This window comes from Podarcis liolepis, assembly GCF_965112155.1.
Source record: "Podarcis liolepis genome assembly, chromosome: 11".
NCBI lineage: Eukaryota > Metazoa > Chordata > Lepidosauria > Squamata > Lacertidae > Podarcis > Podarcis liolepis.
In genome coordinates, this window is record NC_139565.1 from 47,230,821 (window position 1) to 47,249,384 (window position 18,564).

The 18,564-nt window shown below is 43.3% G+C and overlaps 1 protein-coding gene across 6 annotated transcripts in view; it reads left to right on the forward strand.

The window, feature by feature from the left end:
- The first annotated feature begins 2,864 nt into the window (after positions 1-2,864).
- Positions 2,865-18,564, forward strand: part of RICTOR (RPTOR independent companion of MTOR complex 2) — a 61,418-nt gene continuing 45,718 nt past the window's right edge. For all 6 annotated transcript variants that reach the window (XR_014517221.1, XR_014517222.1, XR_014517223.1 and 3 more), the window contains exons 1-4: positions 2,865-2,973; positions 3,181-3,228; positions 13,950-14,047; positions 18,035-18,099. Coding sequence is in view for 3 of the 6 variants with exons in the window: in XM_083465674.1 (XP_083321800.1) it covers positions 2,925-2,973; positions 3,181-3,228; positions 13,950-14,047; positions 18,035-18,099 (260 nt within the window). In the remaining 3 variants the exon portion in view is untranslated. The remainder of the gene's footprint in view (positions 2,974-3,180; positions 3,229-13,949; positions 14,048-18,034; positions 18,100-18,564) is intronic.

An 18,564-nucleotide genomic window follows, 5' to 3' on the forward strand; every position in this document is an offset into this window, starting at 1 on the left:
AAAATGCCTGCTCCAAAGGTCATATCTCACTGCACTAGGGATTATATAGCTACATATGAAATTTCATGCATATCAGTTAATATCTTGACCCTCCACAAAAATAGCTGTTTACTTGGCCGTTTTCCTATGTTGTGAAGGCTGAAATGTCAACAAAGCATGTGCCTTTGCTAGACTCTTTTCAGGCACCTGCTAAAAGCATTCTTCTTTATGCAAGCATATCTAGATGCTGAAGTAATTTTAATCTTAATATTTTAGCTTTTGTATGTTTTAAAGTAGGATTGTTAATTTTTCTTGATTTTTACTGCTGTGGTGTTTTTTTGCTTTGGTAAACCACTCGGCAGGCTTTTAAAATAAATTTTTGTAAATAAATAAGCAATAAATATAAATAAAATAACACAAGCCACCCTGTAGATTTAAGTATCTGTCCATAGTCGCCTACTTGTTATCAGAGGATGAGAATCCACATTCCTTTATAAGAAAATATGAAATAACGTAAAACCATTTTTGCAGGCAAAGAAAATGAAAAAAAATGTGGGGGGGGGTGACAAGAAATTTTCTGCACTGGGTACCACCTGACCTTCCTACGCCTCTGACTCACTTATCCTTTGGCTGAGAGAGGGTCATATGCATATCATTCCTGCATATATGTTGGGCAGTGGCCATTTAGATCTTCAAGCCTGTTGTAGGAATCATCTCTTCGAATAAATAGCAGAAAATACAGAGATGCAGCGGACTGTTACCGTATTTTTTGCACCATAACACTCACTTTTTTCCTCCTAAAAAGTAAGGGGAAATGTCTGTGCGTGTTATGGAGGGAATGCCTACGGGTGGCATGCCTACAGATTTTCCTCCTCTAAAAACTACGTGCGTGTTATGGTCGGGTGCGTGCTATAGAGCGAAAAATACGGTATTTCCTCACCATGAAGTCACTGTCTGCAGCCAAACACCAACGTCTGTTTACAGCAGGGATGTGGAATCCAGGGGCTAAATGTGGCCCTTGACGTTCTCTTTCTGGCCCTCAGAACTTTCCCCAGGCCATACCCCACACTGCCCTAAAGCCACTGGGAAACCGACACAGGGAAGGAATTAGAGGCACCACACCCACTTGAATATTTTTTGTAAAGGCCTTTCACAGCAAAGAGCTGTTGTTTTCCTTTTATCATTTCTGCCATGGTGAAATTTATTTGCGTCATTCCTTAATTTGATATAGCTGCCCAGAAATATTCCCTGGGTGGCTTAGCAGAAGCAAAACAATGTTTAACAGAAGTATAGTATTAAATCCAACATTTTTGTTCCTGGATAAAAATGCGTGGCTCTGCCTGTTTTTTGATGCCAAGTGTACAGTGGGACCGTGGAAGAGCATTCTTTGTAGGGGGATATGACATGCCCACAACCTGTACTTTCCTGAAACAACTGAAAGGCATTCTTCCTCCCTTTTGTCTTGATGAGCTTATTCAAGTGGGTTTTAGGTGTTCATTTTTGTACCAAACAGCTCTGCCCTAGGGGTTCATTGTGTATCGCTTTTAAACCATTTTCCAGCACCGTTTATAAAGCTGATTTTAACGTGCAGCGGTAAATAGCCTCAAGAAATTATAATTAATTTATTTATACCCCACCCTTTCCCCTGACAGGGACTCAAGGTGGCTTACAGTTAAAAACATAAAGTGCTGTTTAGACATGTTTAGAGGGCAGTTCATAAACAACTAACAAGAGCAGACATTTAATATGAGTTTTGTTGGGGGAGGTAGGCTGTAAGGGAGAACCTTCTGACCCTTGGAACTAGCGAGTGCTAAAATAGAAACCAGGCAAGCTTCCCATGTCAGGGTGATTGCCTGGGTCATTAAGCAAAAATAAATAAATACATATAAGGGGTTAGTAGTTAGAAGGGTAAGGTCATACCCAACATTTCTGAGATGAAAATAGGGACATCCTACCATACCCTCCAATATTTATCTGGTGAAAATAGGGGCATCCTAAGGAAAAGTGGGATATTCCAGGATCAAATCAGAAACCAGGACAGCTTCTGTAAATGCAGGACTGTCCCTGGAAAATAGGGGCACCTGGAGGGCCTGCAAAGCCAGAGTTCAAGGTTATGTTACAGTGATGTGACCTAGAAGGAAAGAAGCAAACTGTAGGAAAAGTCAGACCAACAGTTTAGGAGCAATGTTTGATTTCTGTTTGAATCCAAGACTGCAGCTATTGGGGGCAAAAAAACCACTTTTGGAAGGCATTGATGCTGTGAACCCCTCCATCACAACCTCGGGTTTCCCAAAGCTGGGTCTCCAGCTGTTTCTGGGTTTCCCAAAGCTGGGTCTCCAGCTGTTTTTCGACTACAACTCCCATCACCCCTCCATCGCAGTCTCAGGTTGTGTAAATCAAGGTTTCCCAAAGCTGGGTCTCCAGCTGTTTTCGAGACTACAATTCCCATCAACCCTAGCCGGCAGAACCAGTCGCCAGGAATGATGGGAACTGTAGTCCCCCCCCAAAAAAGCAGGGGCCCCAACTTTGGGAAACCTTGGTGTAAATAAACCAGGCATCCAAAAGACACCACAGTCTCCGCTGCGCCTCATTCCCAAAAGGAAACGGGAATCTCTGGTGGGGAAGCGCCAGGATCAGCTGGAATCTCGCAGCAAATAGGTTTCCACAAGGAGCAAGCCGAGGGGGGCACAGCTGCCTGCCCCGAGGAAAATACAAAGGCGGCGGCGGCGGCCCACCCCCGGCTCAACAACGGCCTCACGGGCTGCCTGGCACCGGGAGTGTGGCGCCCGCCCTACCCTTCCCACGGCGCCCGCTCCTGAGCGAGAGCGCGCGGGCTCGGCCTCCCGCGCGCGGGCAGTAACTAGGCAAGCCGAACGAGGCGGCTTCCTCCGCTCTCTCGCGAGATCGGGCGAGGTTTCCGGTGTTGTGACTGCGGGGCCGTAAACATGGCGGTGAGTCTCCGCGCCCGCTCGCTGAGGCACCTCCGCATTCGAGGTGAGGAGGAACCCCCGGAGGGGTGGGGGGCTCGGCCTGTGCTTCGGGGGCGACGGCGGGGCGGGTGGGTCGGTGCCCGGCTCCTGTCTCCCCCTCCCCGGTCTCAGCATCCCGCTCCCTCCGGCCGCCGGGCTCAGCCTCTTCTCTCCTCCTCCCATCAATGACCGAATCTCGTTTTCTTTTCTTCCCCTCTTCCCCACCGCCCAGGCCGGAACGACAGCGGCGAGGAAAACGTCCCCCTCGATCTCAGCCGAGGTAATGGAGCGGGAGGTGGGGGGAAAGCAGGGTGGGCACCCTGGTGGCGAGCACCTCCCTCCATCCCGCCCCACACAAACTCCACATTCTGGGGGGTGTTTTCAGAATGGGAGTGAATGGAGGCTGGGGCTCAGGGGGGAGAGGGGAGCCCTTTCCTGACATCAGGGTGGGGCCCCCCCTGAGATAAGGGGGGGTATGTCTTCCTCCCAGCAGCCGGTCCCCAGCAGGAGGGAGCCGGGAGAATACTTGCTCCAGGATGCGAACATTCCTCCCGTGCCCAAGGCAATGCACATTTATTTAGGGGATTAAGCCCCATGGAGCTCAGGTGGGGATGTTAGATTGGGAATGAAACCCCTTTGTGTTCTGTGGGTCTTCCTGGCAAGCATGGGCTGCGAGGGCTACATTATTAGATCTTGTTTTCATTTAAGATAATAGTAATTAACAGGATGATAGGCTGCTAGCTGAAGCACGGTTGTGGAGCATCATATGCAAGGTTGGACTTGAAGGCTGTCAGGGTCCCTTCCATGATTCTCTGATTCTTCCTCCTTGCAATGGGACTTTCCTCTTTTTAAAAAATGTATATTGCAGGCTTAAGTGCTGCAGTTCTCTTTCTAACTAGAGAGGCTGAGAGTGACTGTGAGAAAGCAGCTCCCGTTGTGTCCCTGTGTTTCTCACTTTCACCCTCGTTTTTTATCACTTTGGCCAGGAGGAGGAGGAGAGGTGTTCTGTTTCTGTTAGCAGAAATAATTTGACTTTGTGTTCAAATCGTGAGAGTGGAAATGAGAATTTGAGGAAATAGTGAAAAGCAAGTAGTCGGCTTCGGAAAACCACAGGGCCCACCGGGCAAGCACTGGAATCCTGCCCTTAATGTGTTATGGGAAGAAGAGAAATCTTAAGTCACAAGGGGTGATGGCGAAGTCTCACTCTGTTTCCTGACACATGGGGGAAGGGGAGAGGGGGAGCAGGAAAACAACAAGCAGCTGATGGATTATTGGCAGGTATGTTGCTCTCTCCACCCCCTAGACTTGTTTTGTACAGCTTGCTGTGCTGCAGGTTCATTATTTCCCGTCTGCTGGCTGCAGATGGGGCTGTTAGCAGCGTTTGAGCTTTTCAGAGCTTGGGCATTGATGTAGCCAGCAGTATGTAAATTCCAGTGGTCTTTCCAAATCCGGTTCTCTCCTATACTCTGCTTGCAAATTGATTCTGTGTTGTCAGTGATCTGCTTGGAAATAGTCCATCACTAGCCAGGGTTTGTAGATACTTAGGGCTGAACTCATGACTGCTTGTCCCTATAGGCAAGCTGACTTCTATTATACTTGAATATAGCTCTTAAGACAAGGTGGCAGCTAGAATTCTTATCACAGTGAAATTTTTGAAAAACAATTTGGATGCTTTGCATATTTCCCATAGGTTGTTTTTTTTTACTTCAATTACGTGCATATACAGAATAAAACTGTACAGAGGTGTAGCATAATATGCTGTGTATATTAACTGTTAGTGCACTGTGAAAAGAGAAAACAATTACCAACAAACTTTTCGTTGCTGCATTTTAAGAAAAATCTGTTAAAATATTAAGTTTATGTTTTTGATGAAACAGTGAGTAGATATATTTGAAAGGATTAAGAGTGCTGCATGTTATGGATTCCAGATAATTTGTACTGCAAAATAGAAACTTTGTAGTAATGACACCATATATAAGTAGACTGAGTATGGTACTTATAGAAGTATGTAATTGGTGCTTTTTCACATGAAAATAAGGTAGCATTGAAATAACTGACAAAATAGTGTGTGGTAAACATCAGGATGAAAGCACATTTTGAAATCTATAATGTTTCAGTTTCATATTCAAGGCCCACTGGAGCCCAGAAGTCCCCCAGTAGGAAGATACCACACTATTCATTTGATTCATGTGTTTTCTCTATCTGAACGTAACTAGAGTGATGTGAGACTGGAGTACAGTACTGCTGTGGTAATATCTGAATTAGCGCTACAGTGAATTGGAAAATAGGTGTTGAAGAATTGTAAGAGTTAAAATTCAGTGTTGAAATTCAAAAGAAGATTGTTTTTAAAAAGCTTGTTCTTACATTGCAGTTGGTGTTTGCCCAATAAGCTTATTTTTAAAAAAACAACACTGTTTTGTGCTATGCTGGTTACTATGTGCTCATTTTCTACATTACTGGGAAAATGCATATTTACATATTTATTTATGAAGGTCCTAAGATGCAAGTAGCATCTGAGGCAGTCTTTGAGCTTTCACTTCAATATTGTTTTTGTGTTATTTTGGTTTGTTGCATTAGGAAATTCAGCCCATGGCATTGGCATGTTGTAGTTGCCAGTTCCGGGGACACTAAGAATTCCTTTTTTATCAATGGCTTTTTGTTTTGCTTATGCCCATGCAGGCCTGCTTGCTCCCATATTATGTTAGATCTCCTCTTGCCACAAACAGATAGGTACATCAGTTTAACTATATGTGATAGAGAATTGTAGAAATTCACAAATTTCTATTATCTTGTCTATTTCTTCAAACTCATTTGAGAAGATTAGCCTGAATATGCATCCCCTGGGAAATAGATGAATTTATTAAGGATCCTGTGATGCCATACCATTTCTAAAGCCAACCTATGGCTAGTTAGCATTAATGTTGTCCCTTGATATTTGAAAGTGAACTCTGCTACTACCTGTGTTTATACAGTCAGCTCAGTGATCCTTGGATAACAGCCCCTAAACTCATTCCCAACCTCTGATCTGTTTTTACTTTCAAGAGGTGAATGAGAGGTTGAAGTAAGCTAAAAATGATTCAGTGGCACGTGGCAGGATGAAAAGCTTTCGGCTTGTCTCTTCTCCTTAATCTCTAGATAAGTAATCCATGTAAACAATAGCCGACTTGTAGCTCTTGTAGATGGATAGAACTGAGTTACGACACTCACGTTGTGGAAATGGTGGTAGCGCACCCGCAAGTGACTTGTGCGTTTTGCTATGCTTCGATGGTTTTGTTGCTCAAAAGGAGAATAAACATCTTTATTCTGGAGTCATGGATGGGCTCCCCTTTCAGTAACTTCTTTAGATGAGACTCCCAAAACAGGAAAGAGGATGCGAGTTACTTGCACATTTTCTTTCTACTATTGTATGCCATGTGAAAAGTCATCTCCAATTTCCTGCATAACTTTGACGCACATAGCTGAATGCAAGTCATGACCAATGCAGTGTGGTCTCCCAAGTCCCCAAGCAATCAGTGTTTATTGAGCCCCTGGTCAGCTGACATGCCTGACTGGTGGGCTACAATTGTCTTGGTGGATCAAACGTTTTCCAGCCCTGCTTGAAAGAAACACAATAACTTTTGAATGACTGAGAAATAGTCAAGGGCAGGCATAGGCAAACTCGGCCCTCCAACAGTTTTGGGACTGCATCTCCCATCATCTCTAGCTTACAGGACCAGGGATGATGGGAATTGTAGTCCCAAAACAACTGGAGGGCCGAGTTTGCCTATGCCTGGTCAAGGGGAAAGGAGCTGAAAGTGACAAGAGTGAAAGTTTGGGATAACCACGTCTGAATACTGAATGTGTAAGCAAGCTCCAAACTGCCCATTTTTATTCAACATCCCAAAAGCTTAAACAGTTTTTAGAAGAATTGAGGATCCCTGCTCTTAAGCGCAAAACATCACAGTATAAATGGATAATTGTATCAATGCTGAAATAACATGTTGTTTTTTAATTAGACAAACATACTGAACCAAAATACCTATTTGTATACAACAGATGATAAATAACATAGATGAACCTGGTAATAAAGAGATACCAAAGGTTTCAACACATTTCAACCTCAAAATGTTATTAGTGGAAATTGTACAATTTAAAAATAAATCTCTATATGCAGGATATTATAGAACCCAAACATTTTGATTAGGTATGGATACTTCTGAAATAAGTTTCAGAAGTAGGAAATCTGTGGCCCTTGAGATGTTGTTGGACTCCAACTCTCATCAGCTCCAGCCCGCATGGCCAGCTGTTAAGGATGGTTACAGATATGGAGTGCTTCAGGTCCCCCACCATTAATTTAATTTATTAAATCACATGTTATTGTATACTTTTTAATTTAACGTCTTGGATTGGTTTAGTTTGGTTTATGGTTAACACTAGATCATATTTTTGTTTTGTTGAATTTATCAAGCAACATCCTTGATGTGAACATGGATGATTGATACTGAAATATGTAGGATTTCACAATTTGTGTATATAAAGTTGATCACTAGGATATCTGTCACATCAGAACATTAGAAGGTACCTTCTCCAAATATAATCATGAATATATACAGTCTGGCATCATAGGTTAAAATCCTGTTAGTTGCAGTGTGTGTTGAATGCCTCTTAAGCCTCTCAAAGTTCAGAACTTTCATGATGGATTACATTAAGAGTATGCTATGTTGCAAATGAACTATTGTTTTATGTTGTGAAATATCCTGTTAGAAACAAAAATCCAAAGGAACTGTGGGAAAGATTCTACAAATGTGGTTGCCTTCAGAGTCCTGGAATCTCTTTCTGACAACAGACTGAAATATCTCTCTTCCTTCCAGTTCTTTGTGCCTCACAGAAAACTGGGGTGTATAGGGATGTGTATCTTACTTTACGTGGTCTGCTACCGTCTGGAATCCTGTGTGCATGTTGGGAAACCTGGAGAATGTTCTCAGCAAGCCAGAATATGTGAACTGATGACTATAGTGATATAATTTTGAATATCTGAGACTATTTCAAGTGTTATTGATCTCAGTTTCATATTTAGTAGCATTGGTTCTCAAATTCTTTATTAGAGAAGACATATTTTCTCCTTCCACCTGAAGCAAACAACATGTCAGCTTTGCTGGGTCTTTGGCCAGCATTTGAAAATAAGTGTTTTCCATTATACAGTTCACATTTTTTAACACTGATATGAAGATTATTCGTGTTGAGGGCAGAGAATTTAAATGCTACCAAAGAAAATAATCTTCTTATTTGTAGACAGTCCTTCCTACAAAAAGCTCATGGGGTAGTCTAATTTCATCTGCACAACAGTCCTCTGAGGTAAGCTAGGTGGGTAAAAGGTAATATTATGTCTGATTTGGTATTTGAACCAAAGTTCTATTCCAAGTTGACTACTCTGCTCAAAGAGTAATCTTTGAATATAATGTGTTACAATGGAATACATGCACACACACGAGTTGGATGTGCACTAGTAAATTGAAGCTGAATCCTGAGATGTGTTCTGAGTTATTGAGTCTTGGAAGCGGGAAGACTTCATGTGTTTGCACTGGGAGGAAGGAGCAGGTCTGTAGTTTTAGGGTTTTCTTGAATCCAAAGCTATCACTAGAGGCTCAAGGAGGCTTGGTAGCTAGCAGTGTTTATTTCCAGCTTTGGCTGGTTCGCCAGCTGTGGCTTATTTTGGAGAGAGATGCCTTGGCCATTGTATTCCACATTCTGGTAACTTCCAGACTGGTCTGTTGCCATCTGATCTACATGGGACTACCCTTGAGGACTATTGGGAAACTTCAACTGGTCCAAATTTCAGCAGCCAGATTACTGGCCAGGGTTCTATTTTGAATTCATATAACCTCCGTTTTAAAATACCTGCACTGGTTGCCAGCTTGTTTCTGGGCCCAATTCATGATGCTCACATTAGTGTTTAAAGACCTAAGCTATTTAGACTCAAGTATCTGAAAGACTGCCCAGAAGAGCCGAAAATGGTTCTCCATGTCTGGCTTAGAACTTTTGGCTCCATTGCATGCCATAAATATCTACGCCATTGGGTTACAACACTTAATAGCTAAGCTGGTAAGTGTGCAATTGCCTATTTTGTGAGGGAGTTGTCTGTTGGAAGAGGCAACACCAATTCTCTTCACGTGCCCTCAGTATACACACCAGAGTAGTTTGAGAAGTTTGAAAGGAGTCTACACCCCCCCCTAACAATTGGTCTGCTCTTTCTCTTAGATGTTAGAAGCTTGAATTCCATACTTAACCGAATTAATGATGTAAAATAATAAATGGAATATAGACTTATTATTTATCAGTATCCATTGTTAATTACTAGATACGTGCTACTTATATGAAAATAAAACTGCATTCTTTTTTGTGTAACTTTTGAAATACAAGCAGTGCGTGTTTCAGGATTCTTTGCAATCTGAAATAGATTATATATTTTAAAAAGCAGGATGTGAATTACAAGGAAGAGTGAATAGCAGTTTACAGCTGGAGACCATGATTAATCACAGGAGTATGCTCACATAAGTGTGTTGAAGTGGCCAGTCCTGGCTCAGCACAAACTGAAACCAGGAATCCAGGTCCATTTCATAACAGGCTTTAAAAATAAAATATACGCATTCTTTCTCTTCTATATACAGTGGTGCCTCGCAAGACGAAATTAATTCGTTCCGCAAGTCTCTTCGTCTTGCGGTTTTTTCGTCTTGCACGGTTTCCCATAGGAATGCATTGAAAATCAATTAATGCGTTCCTAGGGAAACCGCCTTCAGACCAGGTCCGGGGACGAAGCTTGCCCCGGGGACAGCGGGCCTTCTCTTTTGAAGCAAGGGGCGGCGGGGAGAAGCGATCTTCTCCCCGCAGCCCCAGGTCCGGGGACAGCGGGAAGCTCTTCTGAAGGCTGGGGGGGGGGGACAAGGGCTTTTCTTCCCACCCCCAGCATTTTAAAAAACCCCGGGACAGCGGAGGACTTCTCCGCTGTCCGGGCGATCTTAAAATGCTGGCGGGCGGCATTTTAAAATCGCCCCGGGACAGCGGAGGACTTCTCCGCTGTCCGGGGCGATTTAAAAGCCCCTGGGAAGGCAGGCAGGGGGGACAAAGACTTTCGCCCCCCGCCCGCCTTCAGAAGAGGTCCTGGACCTCTTCTGAAGGCGGGCGGGGGCGAAAGTCTTTGCTCCCCCCGCCTGCCTTCAAAAGCCCTCCGGGACAGGCAGGCAGGGGGGAGCAAAGACTTTCGCCCCCCGCCTGCCTTCAGAAGGTGTTCCCTCCCCCCCGCCCGGCTTCGGAGCACCGGGAGAAGCGATCTCCCCACCGCCCCTTGCTTCAAAAGAGGTCCGGGGGCAGCGGGAAGCGCTTCGCGCTGCCCCCGGACCTCTTTTGAAGCAAGGGGCTGCGGGGAGATCGCTTCTCCCCGCAAACCCTTGCTTCAAAAGAGGTCCGGGGGCAGTGCGAAGCGCTTCCCGCTGCCCCCGGACCTCTTTTGAAGCAAGGGGCTGCGGGGAGATCGCTTCTCCCCGCAAACCCTTGCTTCAAAAGAGGTCCGGGGGCAGCGGGAAGCGCTTCCCGCTGTCCCCGGACCTGGGGCTGCGGGGAGAAGATCGCTTCTCCCCGCCGCCCCTTGCTTCAAAAGAGAAGGCCCGCTGTCCCCGGGGCAAGCTTCGTTTTGCGAAGCAAGCCCATAGGGAAATTCGTCTTGCGAGGCAACTCGAAAACGAAAAAACCTTTCGTTTTGCGAGTTTTTCGTCTCGCGAGGCGTTCGTCTTGCAGGGTACCACTGTACATCCTCATATACATATTGATACATGTTACACACATGCACTGTACCACTGTCTGGAAGATATTGGAATACAAGAAAGTAGCAACCTATAATTGGAATTAAGAGCTCCACTCTCCATCCTGCTGCAGTCATGAGGTGGAGATTAGTAGTTTTCACTTCCTTTTTCAACTAACTGCTGTTTAGGACATAAAACTGTGGTTAGTCTACTCTTCACTGTGGTTTAGGGCAGTGGTAGGGAACCTTCTGAGTTTTTTGGACTCTAAGTCCCATCAGCTAATGATTATCACTAAAGAAGTGATAAATAGCCATATTACCTGTCTATCAGCTCTCAGATGCCACAACAGTTCTCATTGACAAGTGGTTCTCCAGGGTCTTCGGATAAAGTCTTTCCTTTTGCTTGACCCTTTTGACTGGAAATAACAGTCTTGGGGCCTTCTGTGTGGAAAGTATGTGCTCTGCCCTTTCTAGTTATGAGTCTTTGATAATGAAAGGGAGCAACGTACAAGCATTAACATTCTTGTATGAATTTGATTTGCCCCCTCTCTTCAGGTTAGAATCGGAAAATAACGCTTTGCTTTTACATGCAAGCTGAAATTTGTTTTTCTCCAGGATGTGCTCCTGGTGGGATATGAATTTGCTGTGATTGGTTTTTCTTTTTTTTTTCTTTTTCTGCAAAAGCTGTGGGGGCAGACTTCATTACTGAGGTATGCCAGACCTCGCCATAACATGCCACATACACTTTGAAAGGTTTTTCCCCAATGATTTTTGTGTCAAGAGTGTTTATTACTTACCCAGAGAAGGAGAACATCCTTAGTTTTTGCTTGACATTCTCAATTGACCAAGTTAGAATGTTTTTTCTTTTCTTTTCAGGAGCCTTATTGAGGAAGTATCTTGTTTTTTTAATTCATAAAATCAAACATTCTAGAGAAATCTTTGAGACACTATGATTCGGTACTGGAGATGCAATACGAAATCACTTGTACAGCTCAAAGCTTTGAAAGCTAGGGTCACTGTCACCAATATTATGCTGAAAGCGCAAAACAAAGGAATAGGAATCAGTCAAATTACATTTTCAGCGATGCTAAATTATAGGGAAGCATTTTGTTCCCATCTATTATATACCCCTGAAATTAAAGGTTATAACAAACTGTTAGTGGTACTTATATGCCAACACTATTCTCTTTAATCTTGTGCTTGTGGTTTGTACTACTTGATCTTGAAACTGGATGAAATGTTCTCTAGAATGGTCCCCCCTGGTAATCCTGAGCTTCTCAAATGGGAAATGTGACAATCTATTCCTTCTCCACAGTATGATTTCCTCCACCACCGTATTCTGGTATGCTGTTGAAGAAATTTCAACTACAGTAGTGGCATTTGATGGCTTTTGCTACATCACTTCCTGAAGGTGATATCCAACTTTAGGCATATTCATAGTAGAACTACTAAAACCAGTTGACACAAGACCGTTGATTTTAATGAGTCTGATCTGAGTATGACAAATGTTGGATATCACCCTGAATACTTCCACTAAAATACGTGCTGCTTCATAGTAATTGATTCCAGGGGTAGTTGAAAAGAAAAGAAAAGTACCGTATTTTTCGCCCTATAAGACACACTTTTTCCCCTCCAAAAATGAAGGGGAAATCTGGGTGCGTCCTATGGGGCGAATGCAGGCTTTCGCTGAAGCCTGGAGAGCGAGAGGGGTCCGTGCGCACCGACCCCTCTCGCTCTCCAGGCTTCAGGAAGCTATCCCAAGTCTTGCAAGCCCGGCGGGATGTCCCGCGGGCTCGCAAGGCTTGCGGGCAGCAGCCTGCACCCAAAAGCTGGGGACAGCGGGGAGGCGCAGCGCCGCCACCCCGCTATTCCCCGACCTGAACTGGAGGCTGGCGGGGGGAGAAGCAAGCCTGCTTCTCCCCCCTGCCAGCCCCACAAGCTCACGGGATAGGGGGATGGCGGAGCGCCGCCATCCCGCTATTCCCCGACCTGAACTGGAGGCTGGGGGTGGGAGAAGCAAGCCTGCTTCTCCCCCCGCCAGCCCCACAACCTCCAGATCAGGTCGGGGAATAGGGGGATGGCGGCGCTCCGCCATCCCGCTATTCCCTGACCTGATCTGGAGGCTGGCGGGGGGAGAAGCAAGCCTGCTTCTCCCCCCCCCCCGCCAGCCCCACAAGCTCCAGATCAGGTCGGGGAATAGCGGGATGGCGGCGCTCCGCCATCCCCCTATTCCCTGACCTGATCTGGAGGCTGGCGGGGAGAGAAGCAAGCCTGCTTCTCCCCCCGCCAGCCCCACAAGCTCGCGGGATAGTGGCCAAGCTGTCCCTGAAGGCAGAAGAGGGAGACGGAGCACTCCATCTCCCTCTTCTAGCTTGGGATGGTTGCGCAAAGCCTCTGCGGAGGCTTGGGAGGCTGTCCCTGAAGGCAGAAGAGGGAGACGAAGTGCTCCGTCTCCTCTTCTAGCTTGGGGATGGCTGCGCAAACCTGGGGGGAAATCAAATTTTTTCCTTTGATTCCCCCCCCCCCAAAAAAATAGGTGCGTCCTATGGGCCGGTGCGTCCAATAGGGCGAAAAATACGGTAGCTAGTTATTTAGTTTTTAAGTTTGTTTAGAATTTTAATTTGACCCCTTTCAAGCAAAAAACACTGTGTAAACTCATAAAACAAAGAATAACTCCCCTAAAGTTGGATAAACTCCCTAATCCAAAACTGGCGCCAAACATTCACAAAGGTGCATGTTGAGATATGTTAGAAAATAGACCCCAGCATTCTTCACTAAGTAGGTATAATCTTCAGCAGAACCTTAGTTAGGCTGCTACATGAAATTTTCAACCAAATTGAAAAAAGCTTCATTTGACACTTTCAATAGTGAAGCCTGTTTAACATATTGGGTAGTGCATGTTTGTTACTTACAATTACATTGCTAGTAAATGCCCAGCTTTGGAGAGCTCTAGCTGGAATTCACCCTTTGGGTATGATCCAGACACTTTCCTGCAAATTAGGTTTGGGTACGTCCTCATTTGGGCCAGGAAACAGAGACCTGTATTTTTTGAGAGAGAAATCTCAATCAGCCTTCGCTTCCCTCCTGGTCTTTAAACTATTAGCCTGCTGCTATCAAAATGTTTACAACTTCCTTAGAAGCAGAAATTGATTAAAGAAAGACAGGATAGGTAGTATAGTTGTTGCTTCTCTAATCTGTGCCTACCGATACTCTTTTTTCTCTTGTAGACCCTTCTGATAACCTGAGAGAGATTCTCCAAAATGTGGCCAAATTGCAAGGGGTTTCAAATATGAGAAAGCTAGGCCACTTGAATAACTTTACTAAGGTAAGAATTTTTATAATAGTTAAAGCATTTATGGTTTGTTTGTTTTTTGTTTTTTTTGCATCATGCCAAATCAATTGATTCAGTTGGCAAATAAAAAATAATCATGGTATGGAAAACTTGTGAGTGAATGATGTAGTGATGGGATGATAAAAGTGATGAAGGGAAAGTGATTAAAAATCACTGTATCCGTTCATTAATGTTTTGCTGAATATTACTTACTTGGTCATCAGAAGCTTTGTGCTATAGGAACTTGAGCCAGAACTTTAATGCAGTGGGTGGTATTCAGCTACATTTTACTCTGACAAGGTCCATTGAAAGTCATGGAACTATCTTTTTAAATTTCAGTAGGTCTGCTCTGATTATAATTTAGTTGAGTAGAATTCTATGCCGTGAAAGAAATGGTTGAAGTATCTTTGACAGAAAAAATATTCGTCATTTTGGATATAGATGGAAATAGGGATATGTAAGATGTGTAACAAAAGAACCAAAAGAAAAGTGTATTGAAAGATATGTACAGTACATCAGAAGTACATGATCTTAGGAATACTATTTTAGATAGAGAGATTGTATAAATGAACTGCCATTGAGATCTATTTATTTTATTTCATTGGTTGTAAACTGCTTTGAGGTTTGTTTTGTTTTTTTACAAAGAGAATAAAACAATAAAAGTAGCAGTAAAAACAATTATTTAAAACATTCAGAAAATAAAATCAGCAATAAGCTAAAAAAAAGATTAAAACATACATAAACATTCTTCTACATGTCTGGGTAGGTTTGCCTAAGCAAAAATGTTTTTAGCAGGCACTGAAAACTGTACAGTGAAGGTACTTGCCTGATGTCCGTAGCCAGGGCGTTTCAGAGTGTAAGTGCTGCCACACTGAAAGATCAATTTCTTAATGAGTATTATGTGGCACATGTAACAGTGGCAGAATGGGGCCTTTAGCATGGTGGCATCTACCCTTTGGAACTCCCTCCCATTACATATCAAATGAGTACAGTCTCTATTGCCTTTCTGATACCTGTCAAAGTCCTTTCTTTTCCATCAAACCTTTTAAGTGGACATTTTAATTCTAGTCTGTACCTGCACTGAATCTGAGTTGCACATATATATATATAGTCGGGACGCGGGTGGCGCTGTGGGTTAAACCACAGAGCCTAGGACTTGCTGATCAGAAGGTCGGCGGTTCGAATCCCCATGACGGGGTGAGCTCCCGTTGCCTGGTCCCTGCTCCTGCCAACCTAGCAGTTTGAAAGCACGTTTGAAAGCACTTGAAAGCAAGTGCAAGTAGATAAATAGGTACCACTCTAGCGGGAAGGTAAACAGTGTTTCCGTGCGCTGCTTCCTGCAGCCAATCAGAAGCCATGGTTTGGTTTCTGAACGTTTTGGAAGTCAAATGGACTTCCAGAATGGATTCCATTCGACTTCCAAGGTACGACTGTATTGTATATGCCTTGTTTTGAGATGTTTCATGGGAAGAGATTCATAAATGGAATTAAATAAAGAATGTGCACCACATTAAGACCAGAAATATTGAAGTTTGGCACTCAAGTGTAATTGTGCTAGCTGCATTTTTGGAAATTACATTTAAATAGTGGAAAGGGAAAAGTTTGAAGTTTTATCCTTTTAAACAGTAATCTCCTCAGACACTTTCACTGAATGCAGGCCACTAGCTTTTTAGAGTTTCTGCGTGATGCAGTGGTTTGACATATATCCCAATAACTAAATCTTCTATTTAGGGGAAAGACAGAGGGAACTAGTGATATGATCGCTAAACCATGTGAGTGTCACACACTTGTGTTTCTCACTTGTCATGATTTCACTGGATCAAGTAACAGGCATAGCTGACTGCTGACCAACAGAACTTAAATAATATTTGTAGAATTGCTTTAGCTCATTTTGACAACATACCTAGCAAGCAGTTGAGTTCTTGAAAAAAAAAGTGTTTGAGGGGGGAAATGGATGTAATAGCAGAAAGTTGGAGGTCATTTCCATGCTGTGAAGTATCATGAGGAGATGGGGAGCTTCCCTAATTCCTCATGCAGTTTGGGGGAGTCATTTCGTGTACTTTTGTGCTGGTGGTGATACATTAATTCCTTAGTCTTTATTGTATTCTATTTATGGATGGCCAGGCAATTTACATTAAAAGCAGAGGGTTTCCCCCCCAAAAAATGCCTGTTGTCAGAAAAAGGAAACCACAACAAACCACCTTCATCAGGAAGGTTTTTTCAGTTTCTTTGTGGCTGTGTTTTAGTTTTTTATTTGCAAAAAATTATAATAATCTGTGCACATGCTGAGTCCTTTAAGAAACCTGTTACCTTGTCTGTGGGTGGCCCTGTTTTGCTATTCTGCTGTTTGGCAGGGGATCAGGAACTGTGCAGTTGGAAGGAATGATAACTTTTCTCCTTTTTCTTTTCACTGTGGCAGCAGCAGTAACGCCTGAGAGTTCTAACTGTAAGCCACTGTTTATGCGATGACTCAGCCCTGTAGCTTGAACCATGGCTAGGTGCTATCCTGGAAGTTTTCACACATAAAATGTGTAGCTTCAATATTAGCATGGCGACATGGTAGAGTGTTGGACTAGCACTTGGGAGAGCAGGGTTCGAATCCCTACTCAGCCCTGAAGCTCACTAGGTGACCTTGGGCCAGTCACCATCTCTTAGCCTCATCTACCTCCTAGGGTTGTTGTGAGAATGAAATGGGGAGAGGGAAAACCATATGCACTACCTTGAGCTCACTGGAATATAAAGGTGGTATATAAATGTAAGAAAATAGAAAAGAAAAAAATATCTCTACACTAAAAGTAATATTTTTGGTATTTCCAACAACTACTCAGAATGTGTTGTACATGCTAAGCATTGTCAATAAGTAACAGTGAGTTCACCATATAGGTTTTTAAGATACTGTACTGCCTTTTTGGTTATTTACTGGTTGTAAACTATAGAGATGGGTAACTTTGTGCCTGGGGGTGGAAGATGGCATTCCTGGCCTCTGTTTAACCCATGGGATTCTCCTCTGTCTTATGCCCCCATCCCCTTGCCAGATGCCTCACCTTCAATGAATGCATTTCCCTGGCAGGAATGTGTCATTGAACTGTGATAATGCCTCTGGCTTGCCTTGATGGAGGGGGTGTCTGTAGAAACCTCTGACTTTTATATGGCAGGAATGTAGATTACCATAGAAAGGTAAGACTTAACATCTGTTATTCTGCCCACCATTGGCACTATAGAATTCAACCCTCAGGCTGAAGATGCGCCCCACCCCCGCTGCCACCCACTGTTGTTAAACCAACATCCCATTTCTCCTTTTCCAAGTGTTTATAGTAGGATGACACATTCAGGCCCCCCATGAAAAAATGTTTTCTTAAAGAGTACTTGCAAGTTAAAGTTTGTTTAGTGGTGTATAACCCAACCCGTTTTTTTGCAGAGCTGAAAAAAATGCTTTTCTCTTGAATTTCACTTTTCTAGTTTCTATCCCTTTAAGATATTCTGCCACATACCTGGAAGCCTTTCTGTTAGAAGGTGACCTGCTTATCTGTGTTTTTAACAGCTGAATCATATAAAGCAATCTTTATCCTCTTGGCAGCCTGTATTTATAGATGTATAAACTAACGCGGCAGCAGTGAATTTGCACTTTTGCAAATGTCGAGAGTGGCAGAGGTTGGCTCCATGCACTTCAAAATGAATAGTGCCGCAGAAATAGATTGGACAAAGATGTGAAACTATTGTCATGAAACTAATTCCAGTCATTTGAATTATCAGCATATTTTATTTAAAGTACTTATTTTTTAAAAAAATAAAGGTTTGCTAAAATGCAATAAGATCTTAACACATCTTTCTCTTTCAGCAATACCTTGAAAATAATTGCTTAGTTTGGTTATAAGATCCGGAAAGCCAGGGAGAGTTTTGAGTAGCTGTGGAGAAAAGTGTGTTTGACTTGTTACAAAACTCCTTACCCGGCCAGTTGACATACACATTTTTTACTTGCAGCTTCTTTGTAATGCTGGTCATACTGAAGAAAAGCTAGGTTTTACTTATGAAAACATCATCATATGGTAAGTCTCTCTCTTTTTATATTGGAGCATTATTTGGACCATTGATGAATGATTAGCGAGTGTTTCTGTGACTGTTGTTTCAGTTGTAAGTTAAACAGCATTTTGGATGCCAATGTGTTGAGGTCATGATACAGATTGTTTTGAGTATGTGGCAGGTGCTCTATCCATTGCAGAGTTCTTGATTCTGATAATGCATTAGAAGCTGAAGACCAGAAACATCTCAGCCATGAGCAGTTCTTGTGTTGGAGGAAGGAGGTACTAGTCTAGGCTCTGGGCCCCTTTTGTCATTTTTTGTTCCTTAACTTCTACCCAGTAACATTTTTTCTACCCCGTCTTTGTTCATAGGGATGACCTGTAGAAATGCTTAGTGTGAGCCTGGTAGCTTGTCTCAGATGGCACAGACAGGCTGCTTTTTTTCCAGGTTTTCTACTCAGTCCATCGTGTAGAAAATCTGTGAACAATTTA